Genomic DNA, 27,180 nt, shown 5'->3' with positions numbered 1-27,180 from the left:
TGGGCGGGGAACATCTTCATAATGCAACAAGTAAACACGGTAAACCTTGGGCAATAAAACATATATATCAAAATCTTGCATGAAACATTAAAAACAAACAAAAATTGATTACCCAAACGAAGTGTGATTGCTAATTATTAATGTATATTTACCCGCATACATCTTCACCATTCATGGCCACAAGAGTCAGTCTCTAACTTGATTTGAGCTTTAGCCCTCTCAAAGTTATCAAACATAGGCAACATGCACATTCTGAACTCACAGTGGATCCTTCTCAATCAGACTATCAAAAGTAAGAAGCAAAATGGAAAAAAAAAATAAGAATATGATGTAAAACTTGGCACGACCTAAATAATGGTTTTGAAAAGAATATGCACCACCAAGTCCACTGACCAAATTTGTGCATAGAAATTATAGAGTACCTTACTCATTTGACCACTAATTGGGATGGCACCGAATCCCAAGTTTCGAAGAATCAAAGCCAGAAGACGCGTTGACTCACAAGTGCGAGTAAACACCATTGATGTACTTCCAGGTATATCGCTTAAAATAAATACAAGGTAGCAGTCTTGCATGTGATTTTAAATTAAATAGAGGTTAGCACGAAAGAATACAGTTTAAGGATATGTGACAATGAATACTTTGGGTTGGGATCACACCGAAAATCACAAACCCCACACCAAGTTAATTCTCAATAATTGGCTCGATTACCACGACTTTTAATGCCCAATTAACCCAAGATCCCGGAAAATATAGTGGAAAGAAGAAAACCTTGTACTTCAAGCGGGAACAAAGCAATACTGCCGTCAGAGTGTCAACGATGGAATATTTGGAAGCTTCCTCAATCTGAATAAACCAGAAAAACTGAGATTTAGACCGTAATTGATACAATTATGCGAGATAGTGCAACACCAAGCACTAGTTGTGCAAAGATACTTGAACTTCGTCAACCATAAAGAACACAAGCAGATCACATTAAAATAATACGGTAGAAAGGGAACACACCTTCACAGGATTCCGAGACATGCCCTTTGTAGTTTCTTCGACCTAGAAACACAAGGTAATGATTAGTGAAAGGTCTAACAATGATGGTTGTTACCCAAAGACATTAAAAAATAATAATTAAAAACCATAGTCACAAAGCTTAAAACTATGAACTCAAGGGTTCCCTTTGTCATTACAAGAATTAGAGCATTGCAGATAGAAAACAGGAAAACTTGTCACTTACCTTTTTTGTCATGGTAGCAGATGGCTTTTGTGAACCGATTTGAAGTTCAATCTCATGAATTGAAGTTAATCTCATGAATTTTGTGAACCGATTTGAAGAAAACAGACGAAAGAGAGAAAGAGAAAAAGTGGTATGTAGGAGGGGAGTGTTCTCACGGAAGAAGAAGATATTGGGGAGAGAGAAAATAAGAGAGAGGTATGGGGTTTTTAGTTTTTAGGACCCGATTTCTAAAACCCTTCGTGAGTATATTTCGTGATATTTCACTTTTTTTTGTTAAGTCGGTTTTACGAATGTCCGTATGTGAGCGGGGCTATATATATGTTTTTTCTATGATATTTCTATACATGTTTTTTTTTGCCACGTGGATACGTGGACATTTCAATCCACAATCAGGACCAAAGGCAAAGGGAGGGTTACGTTTTTAACCATACACGTGTATTTCAACGCAAAAAAAAAAGAAAACCCTCACGTACGATATGCCTCTCTGAATCCCATAACCCAAAATGTACAAGGCAGGCAGTTAAAGCGGTTGGAAATTGAGATTAGTAGAATTAAATTAAAGACTTGGGTTGGGCATGATGGATTTGACAAAGAAAAGGGTTCAGCTACTTGTGTTCATTGCTGGTCTTATTATCCTCAGCATCACAGGTATACACTTTAATTTTTCACTTCAACTATAATTTTGTTTTGAGGGTTTGTCTTAGTGCCCAAGAGGCTGAGTTAGTGGTTGACCTGTAGTAGTTATGACTTTGTTAGATTCATAATACTCATGTTGAGTTGCCCCATAATTGTAACATAACACAAGTTTAGCAGCACTCTAAACTTTGTAGCAGGTCAAGTAACATAAGTTGAGTTGCTCCATAATTGAGTTACTCCTTATGGAGCTATAAATTGGTTACTATCACGCAGTGCAGCTTAGAGGTGTTGAGGTCGAAATAACAGATGAGCCGTTCGAATAGCACTAGATATGAGTTCAAATATGAATAGTTGATTGGAATGGTTTGTGCAGTTTGGTTAAAGTCAAAGGCTCTAAAAGGGAGGCATTGTGGCCAATAATATTTTGGATGAAACATATACGAAACTGTGGAAACACATGTCTCAACTGAACAAGGCTAAGAGGTTCAGTTATGGAGACTGGATGTTGCTACCTCAATATCTGGGATAAACTATATATGCTGGTGATGACACTGTTGTATATTATTTCTAAGCATCATATGGTATCAAAATTCAGTGATTATAATATTTTAAGATGAATCATTTTCCTTTTCCACTTCTTGTAACAGTAGAGAGTGTGTTCCCAGGAGAGAGAGAGAGAGAGAGAGAGAGAGAGAGAATTTCTTGAGCAAGGCATTGGACAAAAATCTAGACGGGGCAGAGATGTCACTCACTTTCACCCCATTTTCACACGAGTGATTAATGAGTTCGGAGGTGTAGTGTTATACAGTGGTGCAGTAGTATCAAGTGAAAGGCATATGGCCTTCCATATGCTTACTAGGCAGCTCCAATACCCAGTTGATATTTTTGTGGTAAGAGAAGTTTATGAATGTAAGTATGTTTCAAGATTTATATTATACACTTAGGTGCTTGGACTGCCAACACTGATACCTACTGTTATAGCTTAGAAAAGACATCCCATTGAAACATTTGCTCAATTTTATAGAATCAAAACCAAAAAAGTTGTATATTTTATTCCATATTTAGTCCTTTACGAACAAAGAATTTCCAGATCTCGAGAATATTCTGACCACTCATATTGAGATCTTTCAAGTGGCACACCTATAAGTGAGGAAGGGAATGGAAATTTTTGTGCCAGGAGCATGTGTTGTGCTGGACAAGGTGGAACCACATACAATCACCAAATACTCACACTGCAGTATTGGTGTGTCAAAGGCATTTAGATGCCACCTCACTAGAAGACTCCTGTTCCCTTAGGATTAAGTAGTGTACTGAAGAACCAATGCCCCAGATAAAAGGCGTGTTTTATTGAGCTGGTACGTAGATAACTCATTTGGCAATTACTTATTGGCATTTCTCTTTAATATATGAAAACTTGTTTTCTTTAAGTCAACCCCAGCCTGTGATTCTGTAAGTGGATGAAAGTATTGACCATTTGCACGCAGGTATTGTTTTCACTCCCTTGAACCTGAAGAAACTGAAACATTTGTTAACACTATGTAAAAAAAAATTCTTGATGTTTGTAAATATTTCTTATCTCCTAGGAGGCTAGAAAAGTATCCAGTCATTGTTGCTCGAATTCTTTTTAGTTTTTCATTGTTGTCGCTTACGAGATACATTTTATCCTTGATTTTTTACAGCGGAAAAATGCCGTCACTTGGTTGGAGAGGAGGCTTCGTCCCAAAGTGGGAAGTTTACATTATTAAATTGCTTCGACATGAGCACTGGAAGCATGGCCTGTGTAGTTAAGGAGGGCGTAAAGATGTATTTCTACAATATCAGATCTGCTCATGTTGAGAGAGCAAGGCATAAAGCAATTGGAAGTGCCTTGACCGATGCACTGTCACAGGGTTTGGATGCTAAGGCCGCATCCACTCTTGCGCAGAAAGAGGGAATAAAGGCAGCAAAGTTGGCATCTCGACAAGCTAAGCGTATCATAGGCCCTATTATTTCTTCAGGATGGGATTTCTTTGAAGCTATTTACTATGGAGGTACCATGACCGAGGGGTTCCTCAGGGGCACTGGAACCTTGATTGGAGCTTATGCCGGAGGGTTTCTTGGAGAACAACGGCTTGGTAGATTTGGCTACCTTGCAGGGAGTTTTTTGGGCAGTTGGGTTGGGGGAAGGATAGGACTAATGGTTTACGATGTGGTCAATGGTGTTCATTTTTTGCTCTACATCACTCAACCAGAAGCCGCCAGTACGGCTTATGAAACACCTCCTGAAGATTCTTATGCTTATGAAACACCTTCGGAAGAATCCTACATGGTATACTGAGCTGAAGATAGGATTTTTTTTTTTTTGGTAATTAAACGGGTCGATCTTATACAATTTCAGTGTTGTAATTTCAAATAAAAATTCTTATTACTGAATCAACGGGGCGTGTCCCCAGAGAATCTTGACTAGACGGAAAAGATAGAAACAGTATATTATTGATTGATCCAAAAGAGTGCCGACATATCATTTATATAGACAACAGTTGCACCAAGAGAAGAATGCGCCTACACAAACTCTATCATCGTTTCTCTCTCATCTCCACTTTCTCCTCTCCATCATCACAAACTTTTCATCATGGCCCACCTTTTGTTTCATTATTAACTCATCATCATTTTCTTTCTTCTTCATTTCATCACTCTGCCTTCCTTAAAAAAACTCACCCAAGAAAAAAACTTATCATGTCTAGCTTCCATAGTGCTGTTGAAGATGGTGTAGGGGGAAATACCACAAATGACCCTACTTCTTTCGATGATGGTATATCTATTACTTCTTTTTTTGTAGTATTATTCGTAAAATATATGATTTTTGGCAATATGCAATTGAAGTGGGCTTGTTATGATGTTGTGGAATGATGGTTTTCTGAATATATGTGTTGTTTAGCAGTTTTATTGATTTGATTGCTCGTGATTAATATAAAAACATGGTTTTTGTGGGCAACTGCAGTAATTACAGCTCAGTTTCAGTTTCCTTTAGCATTTTGAGAAAATTGTGAACAAGTTTATTGTTTGATCACCCCTTATAATGAAGTTTGGAAGATGAAATTTCAGAATTTTGAGTGGGTGAATAATTTCTTAATTTTATTATGAGTCTGTTGTTACTTTTCTCCCCCTTTTGTCATATCTGTGTGCTTATACAGGTTAACTGGAGTCCAAGTGGCTGAAACTTTTCTTAAATTGCTAGTTTTTATAGATATTTGTCCATTTCTTTGATTTGGTTTCGTATTTTTTCAAAGCTCTGGGTTTTATGATGGTAAATTGGTTCTCTTTGATGGTATTTAAAGCCAAAATTTTATTCCATGAATTTCAAGTTACCTTATTTACTTAGAGTGGCACTTTGGTTGATGTGTAATGTTGTAATAGTTCTTATTAATCGTCTAGCGATTTTATTAGATATATAAGTTTTCTTTCATGGATTTGTTCTGAGTTGATCTCAGTCTATGACAATTTATATATCTTTGCATGATGTAGAAAGCTCTTCCCTCAATGGTGGATATCGCCTTCCTCCACCTCAAATAAAAGATATTGTGGACGCACCACCCCTCCCTGCATTGTCGTTCTCTCCTCGAAGGGATAAAATATTGTTCCTCAAGCGTAGAGCTTTGCCTCCCTTGACAGATTTAGCAAGACCAGAGGAAAAGCTTGCCGGTATTCGCATTGATGCAAAATGCAATACTAGGAGTCGCATGTGAGTTTTGGAATTCTCTCTTATGTGTGCATGTGTCTACAATTTTATGTGAATAAACATGTTCTGCGGAATACTTAGGTCAGTACTCACGAAGGATCAAACTTTTCTGACCTTTTGGGCAAGTGGCTGTGGCCATGCTTGTGTGAACTTCACAGTGATGATAAAAGGTGTATACTTATCTACTGATAGATGATAGGAAAAGGTACATACAAATCCTATGAAGGACGCACATGCTCAAAATACTCCTGTCTTGTGTCATACTTGTGATGGACACGGACAGGCTTGAGACGTGTGTCTAACATGGCACATGCACATCCTGTGTGAATTGTGGATGTTGACATGGCCAAGTGTGGATTTGGACATGGCCCTCATAAAACCTTGACAGTCACAATGTTTACAAAAAAGAAAAGAAAAGAGAGAGCTCAGTCTACAACAGGACATAAGTCTTACGGCTGTATTCCTCAATAACCTGTTCTTTGTTTTGCCAAATAATGCAAGCTTTATGTCCTCTGTCTCCCTGGCATGTGTGTTAGAACATGGCTTGTGTCTTTATGACATTTGATTTTTGTATGTGGTTAATAATTGTGAATTATGATATATGACTTAACTTCAAATCTTCTATTTCAATAGATAATGATATAATAACCGTGTCTGCTCATACTTTTTTTGGAGTTTGTCTGTGTCACCAAATCCGTTTCCGTAGTCCATGGAAAATATTTTATCTTCGACATTCTTATATACAGAGCCTTTAGTTATCATAGAATTTCCAAGTTTGAAGTTTTGTGGTAACAAAATATTTTCATATTTTCTCTTAGGTCATTCTACACAGGTATTGGGATCTATCAGCTACTGGATGATGGTACTTTGGGACCGGAGAAAGAGGTTCATGGCTTCCCAGATGGTGCTAAGCTCAATTTTGTTAGCTGGTAATTTCTTAAACTTGTACATTCTCAACTCCATATCGGATTTCATAACAAAGAATATCACAGCAATGCATTGAATGTCCGGGTTTTGTACATGAAGCTTAAGCTAGGGATCTCTTCCCACTTTTGGTTAGCTTAGAAATTTGAGGAGCAATAAAAATTAGGCATTTGGATTTGCCTACATACAAAAGTAACTAGCACAGTCAGTTTGAATAGTTCTTAGATTTCGACAATATATGTTAGAGGCCAATAACCAAATGTTTTGGTGGGTGATGAACTTTTTTTTTTTTTTTTTTTTTTGTATATTATATCTTATAATGAACTCTTCCTCATAATCTTTAACTTATCACCCTCAGTACTTGTATATCTGTTAGCATATTGTTGGGCTCATTTGTGTCCGCTGCTGTTTTTGTACTAGGTCACATGATGGCAGACATCTTTCCTTCAGCATTCGTTTTGATGAGGTGATTAACTTTTGTGCATGAGTCAATCATTGGTTTTTTAGAAATGGGTTTGATACTTTATCCTTTTACTCCTTGATTTCATTGTCCATAACCAGTGAGCAATATTTTTCATATGGTTACGCAAATGTAGAGAAGTCTAGGCGTGCATCGTCAAGATTCTACTAACTTTCTATGTGACATTCATATACATGATTTTCTTGCATATTGTGAGGAACCAGGGAGTTATTGGTCAGTTTAGGAAATTCTGATGCACCATTATTATCCCATATGTAGAATTATTGTCTAATGTTTATCTATTTTTCCGACCTCACGAATTAGCCGGACCAGCCTTATAGTCAAGTATTCAATTGAGTTCTTAGTGACTGAAATGTTGTTACTCAGAAATACTCGGTTTTGCCTACCGGACTTTGTGTATGCATTTGACAATGGTGGAGGACTTGTATGTACAAATGCCTAGTGTAACATACCATTTTTCTTTTCTGTCAAATTTCCTGTATGAAACGTGAAGTATAGGGTTGCCGGTATAGAACAAAATGGCGCCATATCTGAAAAAAATTTGTGATATTTGCCGTATCTTTGGACTACGGCACCGGAATCTGTCCATTTTACCATGGCAGTGGAACCTTCCTATAGTTTCGTTTAACGGAAACTAACCGTAGATATTGGTAGATGTCCAAAATATAAGAAAAAGTATCTTAAAATTGCATAAAAAATTTGCATGTACATAAATTAGATAAAATGGCAAAAGATTCCAAGTTGTTTTAAATAATTAGATTTCTTTTCCACCAAAACCTCATCTTTTTTTCGATAATACCAAAACCTCATCTTATCAGCTGATATGTACCGTATATTTTGGAGACATCCGATATTCTGTCTCACACAAGATTTATTTCTATGCTTGCCTGGCTTAGAATGTTGGAGACAAAAGTTTGTGTGCAAGTTTTTCCAGTCTTTGTTGGATTCTTTCTATAATATGCTGTACATCTTTCTCTTAAAACTACTATAAATTATTCTAACACCTTCAGGCTTTTCTTGGATCAGGAGGACAATGATAGCAGTAAGCTTAGAATATGGGTTGCAGATGTGGAAACAGGAAAAGCTAGACCTTTATTTCAATCAACAAATATCTGTTTAAATGCAGTCTTTGATAAGTAAGTTCAAGCCTTCAAGGTTTCATATGTCACTTGGTAAGACCTTTTATCATGTTCCGTGTGCTAATACACCTCCTGCTCGACAGTTTTGTTTGGGTAGATGACTCAACTTTATTGGTGTGCACCATTCCTTTATCTTCATGGGGACCCACCAAAGAAGCCATTGGTTCCTTCTGGCCCTAAAATTCAATCTAACGAGCAGAAAAATGTTGTTCAAGTTAGAACGTTCCAAGATTTGCTGAAGGATGAGTACGATGAAGATCTGTTCGAGTACTATTCCACCTCACAGCTGGTTTTGGCTTCCTTAGATGGGTCGGTGGAGAACTTTGGCCCACCTGCTGTATATACATCACTGGATCCTTCTCCTGATCAGAAGTATCTCTTGATTAGTTCAATTCACCGTCCTTACTCTTTTATTGTACCATGTGGAAGATTTCCCAAGAAAGTTGATTTATGGACAGCTGATGGAAAGTTTGTTAGAGAGCTTTGTGATCTGCCCCTTGCAGAGAACATTCCTATAGCCTTTAACAGCGTAAGAAAAGGGATGCGTTCAATAAATTGGAGGGCGGATAAGCCTTCAACACTCTATTGGTACGCAACTAAATTTTCCAACACTCCTTTGAGGTCTCTATATGAGGAATTAAATATTGTTTTATGAGTGTATTTCCAAGTTTAGCCTAGAGCCCTAGACGGATTAAATAACCTTTACATGAGCTTGGATCATGAAATGAAAATGTTAACTGAAATTTGGAAAAGGAAATGGGAATTGTGAGGACAGAGTGGAAATTGAAATTTCTTTCAAACATTTAATTTAAATATTTAATTCATTGAGTTACATAAAAGATAGAGGAAGAAAGAAAGAAAATAATCTTCTATTTGGTATCATCTGTTTTCAGTGATGTGAGTCAATTGCAGAGAGGTTTGCAGTTCAAATGGTAATTAAGAAGTTCTTCAGACTTTCCTCTTTTGAGAATTACCTCAAAACTACATAAAACAAACTTAAAAATAATTTTACACGTCTCCCGCTTTTGGATGTTGTTACTATTAGCATTATATATCAACTTCTATAGCACCATTTTCATGTTTCTACCTACAATTAGAGTGTTGAGAATAGAAGATAACAATTCCAGTATGTACTCTATGTCCTAATTACATGTATCTATGACAGCTATAATATGCACTTTTGTCAAAGCATATTCCTCTAAGTTGTGCGATGTTCATAAGTATTATTTTTTGACGTTTGTAGGGTGGAGACCCAAGATGGAGGCGATGCAAAAGTTGAAGTTTCTCCTCGTGATATAGTTTATACACAGCCAGCTGACCCATTGGATGGTGAACAAGTAGAAACTCTGCACCAGCTTGATCTCCGTTATGGGTATGGTTTTAATCCGTCCTTTATTTTTCTTGCAGTTATTTGATGATTGAAGTTGAAAAAACTACAACTTTGGGGGAGGAATAGTTATTAGTTGTTTTCTTTGTTTTAAGCCTAAGCGAGTAGAAACAGTGATATGGTTCTTAGCCTCAAGTATTCAGTGAGAAAATTCTGTCAAATACTTTAACTTTAGCATAAATTCCTGCGCTTCATTTTTTTTACTCATCTATTATTATTGTTATAATTTTGCATTGTATCTTCGAAGCAATTACTTCATTGCAATAGTATGACCACACAAAAAATCATTGTTGGTTAGGATAAGAATATTGTTTGGTACATCGGAATTTAGAATTTAAGAATACTAGATGTTCTTTTAGAACAAAATACTTTTCATTCTTTATTCCTTAGTTTTTTTTTTTTTTTTTTTTTTTTGTTGGAAACATATTGTTTCCTTCGTCTTCTGTCTTTCATTCCTTTTCTTTAATAATTTATTGGTCTAAAAAGCTATGGATGGTCTTAGTTTGTCGACCAATCATAACAACAATTTGATATTCAATTCCCAAGTTAAATTATAAATGCTTAAACATCTGATTATGGGACAGTGGCTCCTAAATCTGTAAATGCTTGTTAAAGTCTGAAATTCAAAAGTAGTGTATACATGTGGGAGAGTTCATTATTTAAATGTGATTTCTTTTGAAATGATGTAAGCAGTTTATGTACTTGGGATCTTAGGTAACTGTAATTGGCTTATGGTATTATATTTTAACCTGGAAGTTAATTAACCTATCTGATGATTGCGTTTGAGCAGAGGCATCTCTTGGTGTGACGATTCACTAGCTCTAGTTTATGAATCTTGGTATAAAACTCGCCGAACAAGAACGTGGGTCATATCTCCTGGATTAAAAGATGCAAGTCCTCGTATACTATTTGATAGGTCATCAGAAGATGTATACTCGGATCCTGGTTCTCCAATGATGCGTAGGACGCCTGCTGGAACATACATTATTGCAAAAATGAATAAGGAAAAAGATTCAGGGACATATGTTCTATTGAATGGTAGGGGTGCAACACCAGCAGGGAATATCCCATTCCTTGATTTGTTTGACATGTAAGTGTTTCACGAATCCTTGGTTGATGTTTTTGTGCACAAAGTATTGATAAAATAATGAATAAACGAAAATTTCTTCAGAATAACAGGTAGCAAAGAACGGATATGGGAGAGTGACAAAGAAAAGTATTATGAGACAGTTGTTGCTTTGATGTCAGATCAGGCTGAGGGTGATTTATACATTGATCAACTGAAAATATTGACTTCCAAAGAGTCAAAGACAGAAAATACTCAATATTACTTACAAAGTTGGCCAGATAAGAAAGCATGCCAAATTACAGATTTTCCTCATCCATACCCTCAGCTGGCCTCATTGCAGAAAGAGATGATTAGGTACCAGAGGAAAGATGGTGTCCAACTCACCGCAACACTTTACCTTCCTCCAGGTTACGATCCCTCCAAGGATGGCCCTCTTCCATGTTTATTCTGGTCGTACCCTGGAGAATTCAAAAGCAAAGAAGCGGCAGGACAAGTGCGCGGTTCTCCTAATGAGTTTTCTGGCATAGGCTCAACATCACCCCTTCTTTGGCTTGCTAGAAGGTATTCTTCTTATTTCTCTCTCTCATGTTCTGTATCGTTACTCCTGCATATTTTATGCCTAGTGGTTGTTTCATTCAAAAGAAATCACATTATGTATAGTAATTGGTCCTCTGTACATCAGGTTTGCTATTTTATCAGGACCAACGATACCGATAATTGGTGAGGGCGACAAAGAGGCAAATGACAGGTACTATTTCTCTTCTGTTCTTTTCCTCATCTGCATTAGCCAGAAGGGAGAAACAAAAATCATTGGAAAAAGTGAGTCAGAACAAAGATACGTAAAAAGCACGAAAACCAGAAGGGTATGCAACAGCAGAAGCAGTAAAGAAAGAGAGTTGATAGTTTAATGCCTCTATACAAATGATAATCTTACTTACGTTCCATGTCCTTGAAAGCTTAACTCATTACACACAGTAGATATATACCAAAACAGAGGTTGTGCTTGGTCCACTCTGTCATGTAACTCTCAGTCTCTCACATGACTCGTGTTTTAATTTGTTGTGAACAAATTATTCAAAATATATGTCTGTCCGCTCAGTCTAACACATTTAGCATCTGTTATATGCAAGGAACTAATTTTGTTTTCGACCAATGCTTTGAAGAGGACTGAGAAAGAAACTTTCGTGAATGTATACAAAAAATGTAAAGACAAACAATACTTTTGTTAAAGTTTTAACAAATACAGAAACTTTCGAAACACTGAAACTCTTGGTGTCCAGTAAAAACAAAAATTTCCCAAAAATTTCTTGGAACATTCGAAAGTTTTGGTTGTATGTGTGCAATATAGCATATTAAACATGTCTTGAATGCGTTATTGCTTAATTGTTTTGTTTCCACGTTAGTATGGGCATTTGTCATAAATCCAGTACTACAATTCTATAGGCTAGCCAATTCTATAAATACAATATAATGAATTTATAGTGGTGGGGGGGGGATCCTGCACATAAGGACACGAGTGAGGTGGGGAAGAAAATGCATAATAACAATGAGGATGACCAGATCCTAAGTTTGGGAAGAGGTGGGGTGTTAGGGTGGGAAGATGTAGAGGAAAGATTCAAGGTTTGCTAGACTAATGAAGAACGAACGAATGATTTTGGAAGAATGAGATGTGGAAATCTCGACTAGAGAAGATGAGAAGAAGATATATAGGAAATTTAGAAGAATATGGACAATAGATTAAGAAGAAGATGACTATTGTGGAGTAGAAAATAGATAGTAATAATGATATATGATTCAAATAGAATAAACTTCAATTCAATCAATAATAAGCATATTGGTTGGTTTTACAAAACATAAATAATCTATATTTATAGATATGGTTCCTTGGACTCCAAGTATATGCAAATAGAAGCTAATACTAATTCTAATTCGACACAAATTAAAAATAACTTGACTCGTAATTCTACTATTCTAGAACCAACTATAGCATAGGTATCTTGTCCTAAGTTGACATCGGGATCTAATTTACTTTTTAGCTAAGGAAAATCAATAAGTAGATAATGGTAAAGGAGAGAATCAAGTGCTATGGGACTATCTTTAGACAGAGTCCAGTGTAATTGGGTTAGCATATGTATTGAAAAGGAGAGATTTAAATGCAGAGGAGATCAGGAGAGAAGTAGTCAGACTGATGTATGAGAACACATATTGTGTAAGGAAGTATGAGAGCATTTGCTTCACTATTTATCAGTGCACAGTTTCTTATCCAGTTATACCCCCCACCCAAATTGTTTTACTCCAAAACTGCTGAAGCACGGTTCAAACCTGAAGTGAAAACACATAATGTGATAAGGATAGGTCATGCTTTTTTGTTTCTTGTCTCTCTTGTTAAAAGTTTTTATTTTCCGATAAAAGAGATGATAGTTCTCTAATTCCTTGAAGATGCTAAACCACACTATTTTCCTTTTTCTAGGAAAGTTTTAGATGTTGCTTACATCTTTTGGCAGCTCTAAGAACCCTTTTAACTGGTTTACTCAAAAAGCGAAGTAGCTTCTTATAGGAGTAGATCATGTTATTTAATACATTAGATCTTCCTGGATTATGAGGGTCTTTTTGTCTTGAACAGCTATGTAGAACAGCTGGTTGGAAGCGCAGAGGCTGCAGTTGAGGAAGTTGTTCAACGAGGGGTAAGTGTTCCTTATGTTATAAAGACAATTTATACCTACCCCCATTACTTTGTATGAGGTGTCAAAGATGATGATCTGGTTATGATCTTATTTTAGGTGGCTCACCCTAACAAAATTGCTGTTGGTGGTCACTCTTATGGGGCATTCATGACAGCAAATCTGCTGGCTCATGCCCCTCATCTCTTCTGTTGTGGAATTGCCCGCTCTGGTGCTTACAACAGAACACTTACTCCTTTTGGTTTCCAGGTGAACAGAAGATTAAACTTAATATAGACGAACAAATACATCTGAGTCTTTCGTTGATTTCCCATTGTTGAGAGCTTATTTTAATTTACCCTTTACTTCTTCACCATTTTTCGTTTCAGAATGAAGAGAGAACTCTTTGGGAGGCCGCTAATACATATGTTGAGATGAGCCCATTCATGTCTGCTAACAAAATTATGAAGCCAATTTTAATTATCCATGGAGAGGAAGATGATAATTCAGGGACTCTAACAATGCAGGTAAAGAGTTAATTACACTTCCACTCTAGCTGTAAATTAAGTGCCGATCGTACTTGTGATTGGTCTGGAAGTTCTTATTGTGCTGGTCAGCGGACTACAGCAGCACAATTAGAATTTGTCTGATGTATGTTTTTATAATAAGCTCCCTAACAGAATTCCGACCAAAACATATACAGGATTCACATGTCAGAGTTGCTTTAGTTTTTTTTTTAATGAGCATCTGTTTATAATCGTAAATGTAAAAATGCATAATTGCAGATAACTTGGGTATCTCAGCGACCGTCCAATCTTCTAAAGAATTCTAACTTATACTTTCCCGAGCTCTGGATTTCATTGTTTGTCTTGCCATAGTGTCCTCACGCCCTTAATTTGTTAACAGTGTTTTACATAAATAATTCACCTCTACCTTAAAAGAAGTGCACTTATTACTTAAAGTTAATGCAGTCTGATAGGTTCTTTAGTGCTCTGAAAGGCCATGGTGCTCTCTGCCGCTTGGTGGTTCTTCCCTTTGAGAGTCATGGCTATGCTGCTCGAGAGAGCATCATGCATGTTCTTTGGGAAACAGACAGGTGGCTAGAGAAGCATTGTGTCAACAGTTCTGATGTTGTTGCGGATCTTGATGCTTGCAAAGATGTGAAAGATTCTGAGATAAAAAAGGCTATTCCTGCTAGTGGGGGAGGTGGTGCTGAACAGGATGGTGTTGCATCGGAAGGACTCCATGTCATACAAAGATCATCATTATGGTAAATCTCCTACTATTTTCTGTTTAATCATATGCTTATCATGAATGAAACTGAAGATAACAGTATCATAGCCCTGTTGATGATGAACTGGTATAGTCTTTGAATACAGATTATGATATATTGTAAGTTAGACTTCAGAAAACTTGGATATTTTGTGTCAAATATTGTCTAATCGCTTTAATTTACTATTTTAAATGTTTACGAGGAAGCTTTTATTTACTTTTATCCTTTACTTTTTATTTTGTTTTTACGAGGAAACTTTGATAGAGATTAAGTTATGATTAAGTGTTTCACAATCCTAATATATATACCAATCAATTCAGATATGTATGGTGGTTTTGTTTTTTACATGGTCAAGTATGATTGGAACATTATTATTATTACCATTATTATTATTATCGTAAAAAATCTAATAGTATTAGTTTTATTTTAATTTCTCTAATAGCCTTCTGATCTATCTAGTATAGATGAACTCGAACTGGGTAACTGTTGATAGTTACTCAAGCTGCAGCAAAATGCACAAAGAGTGAGCTTGGCCGATCGAGTGCGTGAGTTCGGTTGGAAAACAACAGTCGCACGGAAGCAAATGACACAGTATACTGTACAAGATTCAGTGCAAGCTGCATTTTGCCGCTCCTGAGATATTTATGTATCTGTGTTGTGTGTTTGACTTTACATGATTTGTCGCTCAGGGCATACAGGTGTGTATTTTTGCAACGACTTATGTTCTCTAAAGCATCTGTATTTTAGATGCGAGGTAGTTGAATCGAACAGTATCAGTGTAGATTATACACCCTAAGCAACAAAATTCAGGGGCCATTAACCATATTACTAAATCTACAAAATAATTATATATTAACAGTATCCATACAATTGCCCAGTCAATACGCAAATAACTGTATTTCGGCAGTGGCAATGACAGCATCCATCTCAGTAACAGTGTGTGGTACAATGTGAAACAAGAGATGTAGGAAAACAAAGTGAATAAGTTGAAGGAAAAATATGCCAGCCAAGTCGTAACTGACCCCTGAATGATTTTCTGGATATAAACATCCCCGTTTTTTCAAACTTATTAGTACCTACTTAGTAATTACCCACATATACCATCATTCTTTACTGGGATACTTCTCATTGAGTCATTGCCATTTCGCTTATATAACTGAAGAGATCATTGATTGTCGTACGAAACAAAGTCTGGCTGCCACACACGCTTGCACATTGGACACTGCTAAAAAAATTCCAACAGCAGATTGCTCTAGTGAAGGACGATGAATAGTGAACATCTCAGCAAGAATATCTAGCCAGAACCATTTATATTCAGATTGCTCTAGTGAAGGACGATGAATAGTGAACATCTCAGCAAGAATATCTAGCCAGAACCATTTATATTCAACTTGCAAAGATGGAACAAACTGATCTTAGGCAGAAGGTTGATTGCGACGGGCTACAATTTAATGATAAGTGTAATGCTTATTTTTTCAATGCTTTTAAGGAGAAAAGAGGAAGAAATCTCATCTGGTCAATTGAAAATGATGGTGGTAGTTTATTAAATGATCCTGATCTAGTATCTTCTGAATTTGTGAGGTTTTACCACTCTATGCTGGGTTTGGATTCTGCTCTCTCTTGTGATCCTGGATTCTTTAGTAATTTACATATCTCAGGTACTATATCCTCTTTTGATGCTGATGAATTTGAGAAAGTAGTTATCTCTAATGAGATACAAGAAACTCTTTTTAGTATGGATGATAACAAAGCCCCATGCCCTAATGGGTATAATGTTTTTTTCTTCAAGAAATGTTAGAATATTCCACAAAGCCCTGTGCCCTAATAGGTGATGACTTTGTGAATTCTGTCATGTACATGCTACAACATAATTATATTCCACAAAGCATAAATTCTACTTTCATTACATTAGTACCTAAGATTCAAAATCCCATTAAAGTGGGTGATTTTAGGCCCATTGCATGTACTAATGTTCTGTACAAGCGTGTAGCCAAACTTCTTACTCAATGACTACATCCTTTTATGGATAAGCTCATTGCTCCTAGCCAGTGAGCTTTCATACCAGGGAGATCCATTCAAGAGAATATTCTACTATCTTATGAACTTTTAAGAAGCTACACTAGGAAACATGGCTCTCCCAGATGTGCAGTCAAGGTTGACCTCCAGAAAGCATATGACAGTGTCTTTTGGAGCTTTATTTCTTACATGTTGGATGCTTATTGCTTTCCTCCAAAGTTCAAGAGTTGGTTAATTAGTTGCTACTCAACTCCTTTCTTCTCAGCCATTGTCAATGGTGCCCCGCATGGTTATTTCCAAGGCAAGAGGGGACTAAGACAGGGTGACCCCTTGTCTCCATATATTTTTGTGATCATTATGGAAATCTTGAATTCTCTCCTGGTGCAAAACTTTCTTAATAAAACTATTATGGCCCACCCTAAATACTAGAGCTCAAAGATTACTCACTTATGTTTTGCAGATGATGTTCTCTTATTCACTAAAGGGAATATGGATTCTATTATAGTCATAAAAGATTTGCTATCATCTTTTACTGTAGCTACTGGGCTTCATATTAATTTTAATAAATCTTCTGTGCTCAATGGAAGTATTTCTTCTGATGATGGTATAGCCCTTGCCGATATATTTAGAGTTCAAGTTACTAATCCTCCTCTTAAATACTTGGGCCTTCCACTGGTTTCATTTAGGCTAAGTATCAAGGATTGTCTCCCTCTTATTGAGAAAGTCACTGGCAAAATTACAAACTAGAAATCTATTCACTTGAGCCATGCAGGAAGACTTCAACTCATACAGTCAGTACTATCCTCTTTTCACTCATACTGGACTAAAACTTTCTTTCTACCAAAGAGTATATTGCTTAAGGTTTCTCATATATGCATTAAATTTCTTTGGAGTGGTCCTCTAATGGAAAAAAAGATGCATCAGACTTGTATAGAGAATTTACTGTATAGTAAGTAGGAAGGTGAACTAGGCATAGTGGATCCAATTATTTGGAATATAAGTGTTTTATGTGGACTCATTTACAAGATAGCAAGAAGAGAGAATAATCTATGGAATTGTTGGATTTGGAAGGAACAAATTAAACCCAAATACTTTTGGACTATGGCAATCCCTAGAGACTGTTCTTGGTCGTGGAGGTCCATTTTAAAGAATAGGAAGCATGCTCAGAGATTCATCAGATATATCATTGCAAAAGGTTCTCAGACATTCCTATGGCATGACATATGGTGTATGGGCTCGCCATTGTACTATAATATTGAAGCTAGAGCTCTTATCTCCTTACCAGAAGATGCAAAAGTTAGTGAATTGATGGAACAAGGCCAATGGAATTCTCTAGTCCTTAATCTTCCAGATGGTACACTCAAATCCAATATCTTAAGTTAATGAAATCTTTCATGAGCTTCACGAGGGCCGATAGTTTGGATCGAGTCTGCGCAATGTGACCTCACTGTTAAATCTGCATACCAGAGCTTAAGAAGGACTAGACAAAAAGTGAAGTGGTTTGGACTGGTCTGGGGAAAATTGGTGATTCCCAAATATTCTTTTAATGCTTGGCAACTCTTCTCGGGTAGTTTACCTACTCAAGATAGACTTATCCATAAGAAAGTCCTAAACTCCTCCTCTTGCTGCTTATGTAACAATAGTAAGGAAAATACCAAGCACATGTTCTTTGATTGTCCCTATTCTAAAATAGTTTGGGCTGCAGTTAAACAGGAACTTGGATTAGGCAATCAGGTGCATCATTCAAACAAGGAATGGTGTTATATTCTCAATTTTGTGCGAGGTACGTCTACAATTGTAGAACTCTATAAAGTGTTTGATTGTCTGTGCTGTGATTGGATATATATGGAAGGAGCGCAACAAGAGAAGGTTTGAAGGGGATTCTATGGATGCTAGGGATGTCAGCAGGATGATAATGACTGATATGAAGTACTATTTGGAAGTAAAGGTCGATGAAATAACTGATTCTATCAAGCTTCGAGTGGTTGTAGAGAGACTTAGATTAACTTTCAAGTACAAGCAAAGGTAGATTCAACATTGTAGATGACTCAAACCTCCACCAGGGTATATAAAATTGAATAGAGATGGTTCCTTGAATTCTCATGGAGCAAGTTATGGAGGTATAACCAGAGATGAAAATGGAGAGGTTGTTTTTGCCTACTTAGGTGGTGGTTGTACCATGTTAGTCTTATTTCAAGAGCTAAAGGCGATTGAGGTGGGATTGAGTGAGTGTGCTAGCAGGAGCTTTAACAATGTAATAGTGTCATCTGACTCTATGAGAGCTATTCAAATTCTGAAAAGTGTGGAGACTACACCATGGCATTGCTTAAATGTGGTTGCTGCCATCAGGAGATATTCTACAAGTCTTTCTGACATTTCCTTCACCCATGTGTACAGAGAGGTTAATAGAGCTGCTGATCATTTAGCTAACCTCTCCCTCTTGTCTCAAGATTACATTTGTTTCATTCCTCCCATTTGTAATGCTCTAAGTACTATTGTAGATGAAGATGTAACTTCAACTTATTTGAAGCTTTAATATAGGTGGGAGTCTGCCCAACTCCAGCATCATTTCAAAAAAAAAAAAAAAAAAAAAAAAATCCAATTCCTGTGTACGTGTTGAGATTTTGATTTTTGATTGGTTTATAACATGGCAGCCACTCTATGGGCATTAGGATTAATCTTGAAATGACAAACTATGCCATAAATCAAAGTCTACTAGAGGGCTATTGAGATCATTAATCCTACATCAGGAGTTTAGAGCTAGTCAATTACTCTAACAGTTCTGGGTGCAGCTCGGTCTACTCATTGCTATTGGATGACTATAAGAAACCAGGTTTTCGAATGTTTACCCAAACTGTGATATCTAACTACTTTAAATAGAATGGTTCGGTGAACAGTAGATATTTTCGATTATACCCCTATCTGGTTTCGATTATTACGATCATGTTAGAAATGAAATTTGTAATAACATATGTGAAGGAGGTGGTAAAATTGTCCATTTTGTATAGTGAAATTCAGATGCGTCTCCCTCGATTTATCACATTGCCCTCAATTTTACAAACAATTATGAGATTGCCACTGATCGAAAATTAGATTTTTGTGCTAAACCAACTGACCGCACACGTGACGTAGACACGTGCCAGTTAACTAGTGGAGATTAAATATGAATTGACTAATTGTTTTTGGGTCTTGTGTTGGGCACACTCCGGCCCAAGTCCAATAGAAATGGTCTAGTACACAAAACCGGTTACAACCTTTTCTAGCCGGTTATCATCTCTCTCGGGTCTCAACCTAACAAAGGAAACCACCATTTTTTATCGAGTTTTCTCTCTTGCCAACACAAATTGTTAAATCGAATTCACCTCATTCCAATCCGCATTCTCCAACATTCTCCAATTCAAATACACCAAATTACTACGCACCAAACTTCACCGCGGCGAAGAAAGTGAATCACTCTCTCTCTTCACTGTTCCAAAGATTATTTTTTCTCTTTACAGATTTGCTTCTTTCTATTCTATTTGTTTTAATTTATTTTATTAAATTTCATTTAGAATGTTTATGGGTAGATTGCATTGAGTGTTGAAATCAATTCGAAATGTGTTTACAGTGATTGTATTGTTTGAAATATGGTAATGTGCCTTGTGTTTGCATTGGGTAATTGCATTGTTTGAAATATGTTTAAAAATTGTTCGAAATAGTGTGTGATTATAATGGAACTTGGCACTAGTAATGGAACCAATGATATTTTTTATTGTATGATTTAAGGATTTTGAATGGTTTCTCTGTTAGCAACAACTTGTTCGTAGCAATAGCTATATTAAGTTCGTATATAATTTTAACTTACACTACTATATACACAATGTATGTTTGTTAGGTTTTGTATTCTTTTTTGTTTCCATTGTGCCCATGTATTGATTTGGAACTGCGTGTTTCCATTGTTAATTTTCATTTTCTTGGATGGATCAATTCAATCATTTATTTATGTTTACATACTCTTAGTTTGGAAATTCTATGTGGTGGATTTTCAATGTTGAATTGGGGTTCTATTTGGTTACTAATACTTGTTTTTTTTTTCTTTGTAGCAATGGGCCCTCGATAAAAAAAATGTCAAGAATGTAGCGAAAACTGCATTTAAGGGTATGTAAAAATTGCTTGGTGGTGGGGGTTCCTCTTCGGGTCACAGTGATGCTCCTGAGAAAAAGAGAGTTAGGGGTTCGAATACATCGGCTTCAATCTATAGATGCGAGAGAAAAACGGATAATGACAATCCTACTAATGTAGGTGATGTAGATTTAGGAGAGAAAAATAGAAGAAGGAAAGCGGGCACCTCGGCATCAGTGTGTAGAGGGGACCACAAAGAGATTGTTGATGTTTTGAGTAATGTAGATGATAGTGATAGTGATATTGAGATTGATTCTAATGTAGGTGATGGTGATAGTAATGTAGGTTTAGATGTATATGTAGATCAAGATCAAGATCAAGATGTCGATGTAAATATAGATCATGGGAAGAATGTAGTTGAAAGCGATGGTGATAGTAAGATGGGGATGGGGATGGGGATGGTGAAGAAGAGGAGGGTGATGATGGGGAAGAGTTACGTGACGAGGACGAGGATGGTGATGAAGACGATGACAATGACGATGATTTAGAAGAAGTGGTGGAAGCACTTGTTGAATTACCTCCAATGGGAGATATTGTGATAAAATCCAATAATGATTTGGAGTAGCGGCCCTTATGAGTCACAACTTTTATATGACTATGCAGTGCACGTGGCTTGCGAAGTTTGGGAGGGGAATGTAATATTATACATTTAGTACTTCGATTTTTTCTTACAAAATCTTTTACTTCTCCTCATTGAGTCTTTGTTGTTTTAGCTGGATAGCGGAGCTTTGAAATTTGTTCCATACCTATTGAAGTTAAGCCAATGGGATTTCATGGAAGAATTTAGGTCACCTAGATTTGAAAATAAACTTAGAAGGACTGGGTTATATGGTCTCGTGTTAGGTTATTACGAGCATTATGATCCACCGTTGGTCTCTGTGTTTGTGGAGAGGTGGCATCCGGAGACCAACACTCAATATGCCGTTTGGGGAGATGACTGTTACTTTGGACGATGTCTCCCAAATCTTAGGAGTCACGATTAAATGAATAGCAATACAAGGGGACACTGAGTTGGACCTCTAACAGTCAGAGAATCTCCTACACCATGCTCTGGGTATTCCTATGAATGTGATTAAGGCAGAGATGGAAGCCAACTTCTTCATTTGAAAAATAAGGTTAGAATTCCTGCAGAGACAATTTGCTGGGATGGTGCATGATAATGACATATGTGACGAAGAGGGGAAGGTGTTGAAAAAGGCGTCAACTTTGAAGGTGATGCAACGTGTTGTAAACACTTTTATATATTTTTTTATTTGGATGTACCATTTTCACCAAGAAAAACTAGGACTTGAGTATATGTTTATTATTTGAAGCCATTGTAGAAATTTAGCGAGATCAGAAACCATGTGTGGGGTGCAGCTATATTGACATTTTTGTATAGGGGTTTGGGGGCTGCCGCAAGGTGAAAGATGTTTCAGGCTATTTGACTCTTCTACAGGTAAAACTTTAATATTTTAGGGACTCCGTTTAATGTTAATTTTATTAATCTATTAGTATGTTAATTGTATGTGTATATCTAGGCATGGATCTATAAGTAGTTCTCGTTATTCAGGCCAATCCCAAACCTAGAGTATGAGTTGTCTGAGTTGTGTGTTTTTAGGTACTCAGTTACCGCTCCACACTACGATAACACAACAAATGCAGTAGCGGTACTTGATGATATGAACTATTTCAATGTAAGTATTTGAGGTTGTTTATATATTTTTTTTATTTAGTAATTGATCATTGGAGTATGTAATTAATGATATATTTTTTTTCTTTAGTAATTGATCATGGCCTTTTTTGAGGGATTGATATATTTTTTTGGTGTTGTGGAGGTTTACGCTGTTTCAAGGGTTGTGCGTCAGTTGGGTCATGTGCATCTTATACCTGCAGCTCCTCCAACACTAAATTGGACGACAAGAACTGTAGCCGAACATGGGTATGATGTGAGATGGACTATTGGGCCTACATATTAGGATTCATGGTAGAATCACATGATCCAACTCAACAATCGATTACCTATGTCTACTTATCCATGGGAGTGTCACCCAAACTACATGGATTGGTATGTGAGACATACTCACATTCGGTTGGTAAATCTTGAGCGTCTTCCTATTCATTTATCTTTACAGACACTTCCCAATTGTATATATTGATGGTGAGTACCATGATTTTTTTCTGCTTTTTTGAAATTGTAAATAGTAATTGTTTTGCATTCTTATTATTTTGATAGAACAACGTCATCGATCAAACTAGTCATTTGCTGGAGAAAGGTCTGCAATTGGGTGAGAATGTTATTCTTGAAGAAATAAGGTTCGAGTTCCTGGAGGCGTACAACTTGACTTGAGTTGTGTACATTGGTGGGCGTTACAATAGTGGAATTTGATAGTTTGATGGTTTATTTTGGAATTTGATATATGGTAGACGTACTTATTTAATTTTGGAATTTTGATGTACGTTCAAGTGGAATTTGTATTTGGTATTTGATTGGAATTTGATATATGTTCAAGTGGAATTTGATTGAAATTTTATTGGTTGTAAATCAGGGATTTGAAAGTGTCCAAAAAACAATTTGATTTTGCAATAAATTTGGTCCAAATGACCCAACCATGTTGCCCAAGAGAGTCCCAAAATGACCCATTAATTATATCGTCCAACAGAGTCCCCAAACGACCCATCCATGTCGTCTAAGGCATGCATGCAAAAACCCGAGACTTTGGTCTCAAATGACATGCTCAGACCGTTTGAGTGTATACTCAAACGACTTGACCACATCGTTCCAAGCCAAAAACCCAACTTCTTCCCAATGCAATGCACATAGCTATATGCCCGCAGTTGTCATCGCCAACAGGGTCATTAGCTCTAACAATGTATTTGTGCATTTCTTCAGGAATATCCAACCCGTAATATTTCAAACCCCTCGGGATGCTAAGGACCAAGGTATACCCATCTCTCATATTTTGGTCCTTCAACAGAGTCTTATTTAGTGTTTGACGTGTTCTTGGAGAAGTGATCTTTGGTGGTACAAGTTCTTTCAAAGAAGACTTGTCCGCCGGTGTCTTCGGTGTAGCGTTTTTTTCCTAGGTGTAGGTGTTTTACGAGAATGCTTAGACTCCAGCGTACCTTTCGATTGTTGCGATGAGACCCACTATTCATGTTCACGTTGGGAATGTTCAAAACCAGATGGATCTTGCTTTGAAGAGTTATAGCCATGTATAGAAGTTTTCTCTTGCAGCTACCCTTCGGTCGACCTTTGCTTTTTGCATGCTCATGAGATGGTTCTAGCCATGTACTTTCTGGCACTGCAAGCTCCATAAGATTCCTAACAATAACCATCTGCTCTTCTTCAGAAACCACTTCAAACATATCTATCGAAGGTCTACAGTCATAACCAACACCCGTCGAGATATTTGGACAAACATACAAAATTTTCCAAAAGTGATCGATACTCAAAGGGATAGACTGGTTTTGCTCTTAAAATTCAATGATTTCGTGAGCACATGGCAATTCATGGCTGGTGCGCAAATAACATTTGTAACTGATCTCGCCATCTTCAACAACTTTTATGCGGGTATCAATTTCTTCATAAAGCAATTCCAAACATTTTGTAGAGACTAGGCTTCTGAGTTCATAAAACAACGGAATCCGGTGGTGGTGCTTAGTTACAATCATATTCTTCTCGAAGGTACCTCTAATCTCAGACATTTGGATATCTAGAATCAGGTGGATTAAGCAAAACATACATAGAAAATCATGACAATTTGAGTTTCTTAGAACACGTTTAACCTGAGCATGAGATCCTTCGACTCTAGTGGTTGTTGTACTCCCAAAGTAAAAGTGTTGGTTTGTCTAACAACATACGAATCAATCCCTGTAAGACAACCAAGTCTCTCGAAGATAACTGACAAAACCGGGGTACTCAACCAACCAACACTTTTCCAAGGCATTAAATCTACACTTAAATATATCCATAATACTCGATTTTACTATAGTGTTCCACAAAAATTGACCCTTCTTTACAAGTTCTGAGGTTGGAACATATCGGTGCATTTCGCAAGGACACACATAACGTTATGCCATCTACAAATATGTTTGTGTGCATTAGGAAAAATTGTATCAGCGGCAATCATCAGGGCCAAGTCCATATCAGACACGATCACGGATGAACTTTTGTCACCCAACAAACCGCTAAACTGACGCAAAGCCCACTCATAGTCTATCATTGTTTTGGATTGAAGCAACACTTGACACACCGTGAATGACTTCTAAGTTGAAGTCACCCCCCACAAATTGTACAAAAGACCACCGATACCTATTGGTTAGGTAGGTGACATTTAAAATGAAAACTTTTGGAAAAGTCCGAGCTAACACCCACTGGATGGGCCCATAACAACACCGTTATCTCCTCGGTATTCTGATCCCTTCTCAACTCCTCCAAATACCGCTCTTTTGCTAACATCTCACACAAGACCGTTCATATCCAACTTCCTTATTAGCTTGTGCCTCGTAGTGTACACTTGACACATGCTGGATAGGTTTTTAGGATACCTATGCCTGATGGATTTCAAAACTATTTTAGGCAAGCTTATTCCATTTTTAGTCATCTTTAATAAGTAGTTGAACGGTCAGATGAGTAGCAAATGCATGTCCTTCAAGGGTCTTCGCTAGTTGATGGTTGTGAACACCATTTGAAACGTATATTTTCCAACTATCGACAATGTCACGCTGGAAAACGCATTTTAACTTTAATGGACATCCACATTTTTTGTTTCCCATCTTTCTCTTATTAGTCTTCTCTTCACATTCCTTCTTGTGTGACCGATACACACCTGAACACTCGCAAGACAAATTTAGTCTTGGTACTCGGTTCCCGTAACAATAGTAGAATTCTTAATTACCACAACCACATTCAATTCTTTTCAAAATCAAATCTAATGAAATCAATGCCTAATACATACCTCTTCCATAGTAAATATTTTTGTTGAATCCTTTAAAATCGGTTCAACATCTTCGACGTCATTTGAGTTTGCGAAGGAATAGTTATCGGATCGCGACAAAGGATCCTACATGAAGAAAAATGTTTAGTGATTTATTATACTCCAATTGACCTCACGATGTCGTGCATTAACACAACCCAGTCAGGTCGTATATTATTAACACTCTAAACGACCCAGGAAACTCGTTTGAGTATTTGTCTAGACGACTTGATGGAGTCGTTTGGACATAGTTCCATACGGTCTCATCAGATCATTCCAAAGGTTTCTGAGCAATCTCATCATTTGGTCAAAATTTAAGGAGTCGGGCGATTTAGTAGTGCCAATAACAAATTCTATACACATTACAGCTACCATAAACACACAAACATTAGCTATACACATTACAACTATCACACACACAAAAATTGTCAACAATACACATAATGTAGTAGTAGATTTACCTCATTATTTGGTTGTCTTTGTCGTCGACAATTTATCAGCACCTCTTTTGCACGACTAGTCGCATCGTCAAATTCTTCACTTTCAATTACCACTTCTTCCATTGCAACTTCTTCACCTTCCATATCTCTTCTCATTCCCTTTTCATTTTCTTTAATTTCATCTCTCATTTTCTCTTCTCCCATTTCTCTAATTTGTTGTTAAACGTCATCTTCATATTCATGTTCTAAATAATTTGGATATTCCATTTAGTGTTTTGATTGAGTTTGATTGAGATGTGGAGGGAAATTTTATTTGTTGAGTTTTCAATGTGGGGAGTGTATGAGAATAAGAAACTTTGGAGAATCTTTGAGAGAATAGGTTACCTTGATGTAATTGGGGGAGTGGTCAACAAAATATGTAATGGCAAACTCGTAATAATTCTATTTTTTTTGGGAGCGTGCCGAACGCAAAATGGATTGTGCCACAAGAGTGTTGTTTTTTTAGGCCGAGACAATCCACACGACAAGAAAGCAAACATGTCCAAACCACAAAAAGGAAAGAACTGTAATAAAAGCAAAATGATACCATCACAATTTTGAAGTCTGATTGAACCACTGGGTGACGAAACACTAGCAACTTATTAATCAATCAAGGGGTCTCGAACTCGTGACCACTGCTTTTTCTAACTTAAAATATATAATACCAAAAGAATCCAAACTACAAATGGTTTTGAGGATGAAAAGGCTATCTATCCCGTTCTCAATGTCGAGTAGTCGCATTAGTCCTCCTTGTGAAAGTGGAAAAATTGACAGAAAGGAATATTCAAAAATAAAGAAAGGTATATGAGCACATATTATTTTGATGTCTACATCCTTATAGACGACTTACTTAGTGGGGTTTCAATTTTTCTCCTAATACAATGGCCTAAAAGTTGCAAGGCAAGGTTCCAACAACAGCTCAATATCTAAAAAGCGCGAAGCATTTGATGGTCTTTTGCAGCACTAACATAAAGTGTTGTCGAACATTGAGTTGAACCATTGATTATAGAAAGGGTGCACCACCTCATCCCAAGAGTTGAATTTTTGTCTG

At 36.9% G+C, this 27,180-nt stretch overlaps 2 protein-coding genes and 1 long non-coding RNA gene across 3 annotated transcripts; all 3 read left to right on the top strand.

Moving 5' to 3' along the window:
• The first annotated feature begins 1,634 nt into the window (after positions 1-1,634).
• On the top strand, positions 1,635-4,351 carry LOC147498494 (uncharacterized). Its single transcript, XM_086560477.1, has 2 exons — positions 1,635-1,876; positions 3,544-4,351. The coding sequence occupies exons 1-2, from the start codon at positions 1,804-1,806 to the stop codon at positions 4,179-4,181; spliced, it is 711 nt and encodes a 236-aa protein (XP_086416603.1). The 5' UTR covers positions 1,635-1,803; the 3' UTR covers positions 4,182-4,351.
• Positions 4,352-4,379: 28 nt separating this feature from the next.
• Positions 4,380-15,340, top strand: LOC147498493 (Prolyl oligopeptidase family protein). Its single transcript, XM_086560476.1, is given in 16 exon segments — positions 4,380-4,655; positions 5,369-5,585; positions 6,401-6,511; positions 6,927-6,972; positions 8,014-8,123; positions 8,210-8,261; positions 8,263-8,714; positions 9,370-9,498; positions 10,304-10,603; positions 10,685-11,143; positions 11,265-11,330; positions 13,206-13,266; positions 13,363-13,512; positions 13,632-13,769; positions 14,214-14,512; positions 14,975-15,340. Coding segments are annotated over 16 exon segments (2,877 nt in total). The 5' UTR covers positions 4,380-4,399; the 3' UTR covers positions 15,006-15,340.
• A 5,278-nt stretch (positions 15,341-20,618) lies between these two features.
• LOC147498492 (uncharacterized) lies at positions 20,619-23,181 on the top strand. The gene is made up of 3 exons (XR_015195508.1): positions 20,619-22,130; positions 22,293-22,368; positions 22,510-23,181. It is a non-coding gene; the product is annotated as an uncharacterized LOC147498492 (long non-coding RNA).
• The last annotated feature ends 3,999 nt before the right edge of the window (positions 23,182-27,180 follow it).

This window comes from Coptis chinensis, chromosome 5 (genome assembly GCF_015680905.1).
Source record: "Coptis chinensis isolate HL-2020 chromosome 5, ASM1568090v1, whole genome shotgun sequence".
NCBI lineage: Eukaryota > Viridiplantae > Streptophyta > Magnoliopsida > Ranunculales > Ranunculaceae > Coptis > Coptis chinensis.
This window is presented reverse-complemented; position numbering and strand designations above follow the sequence as displayed.

What these genes read in the sequence shown, in the direction of transcription:
- LOC147498494 (XM_086560477.1), top strand. Translation starts at nt 1,804, where the DNA reads ATGATGGATTTGACAAAGAAAAGGGTTCAGCTACTTGTGTTCATTGCT. An exon ending in TATTATCCTCAGCATCACAG is followed by an intron (nt 1,877 to 3,543) that starts GTATACACTTTA and finishes GATTTTTTACAG; the next exon opens with CGGAAAAATGCCGTCACTTG.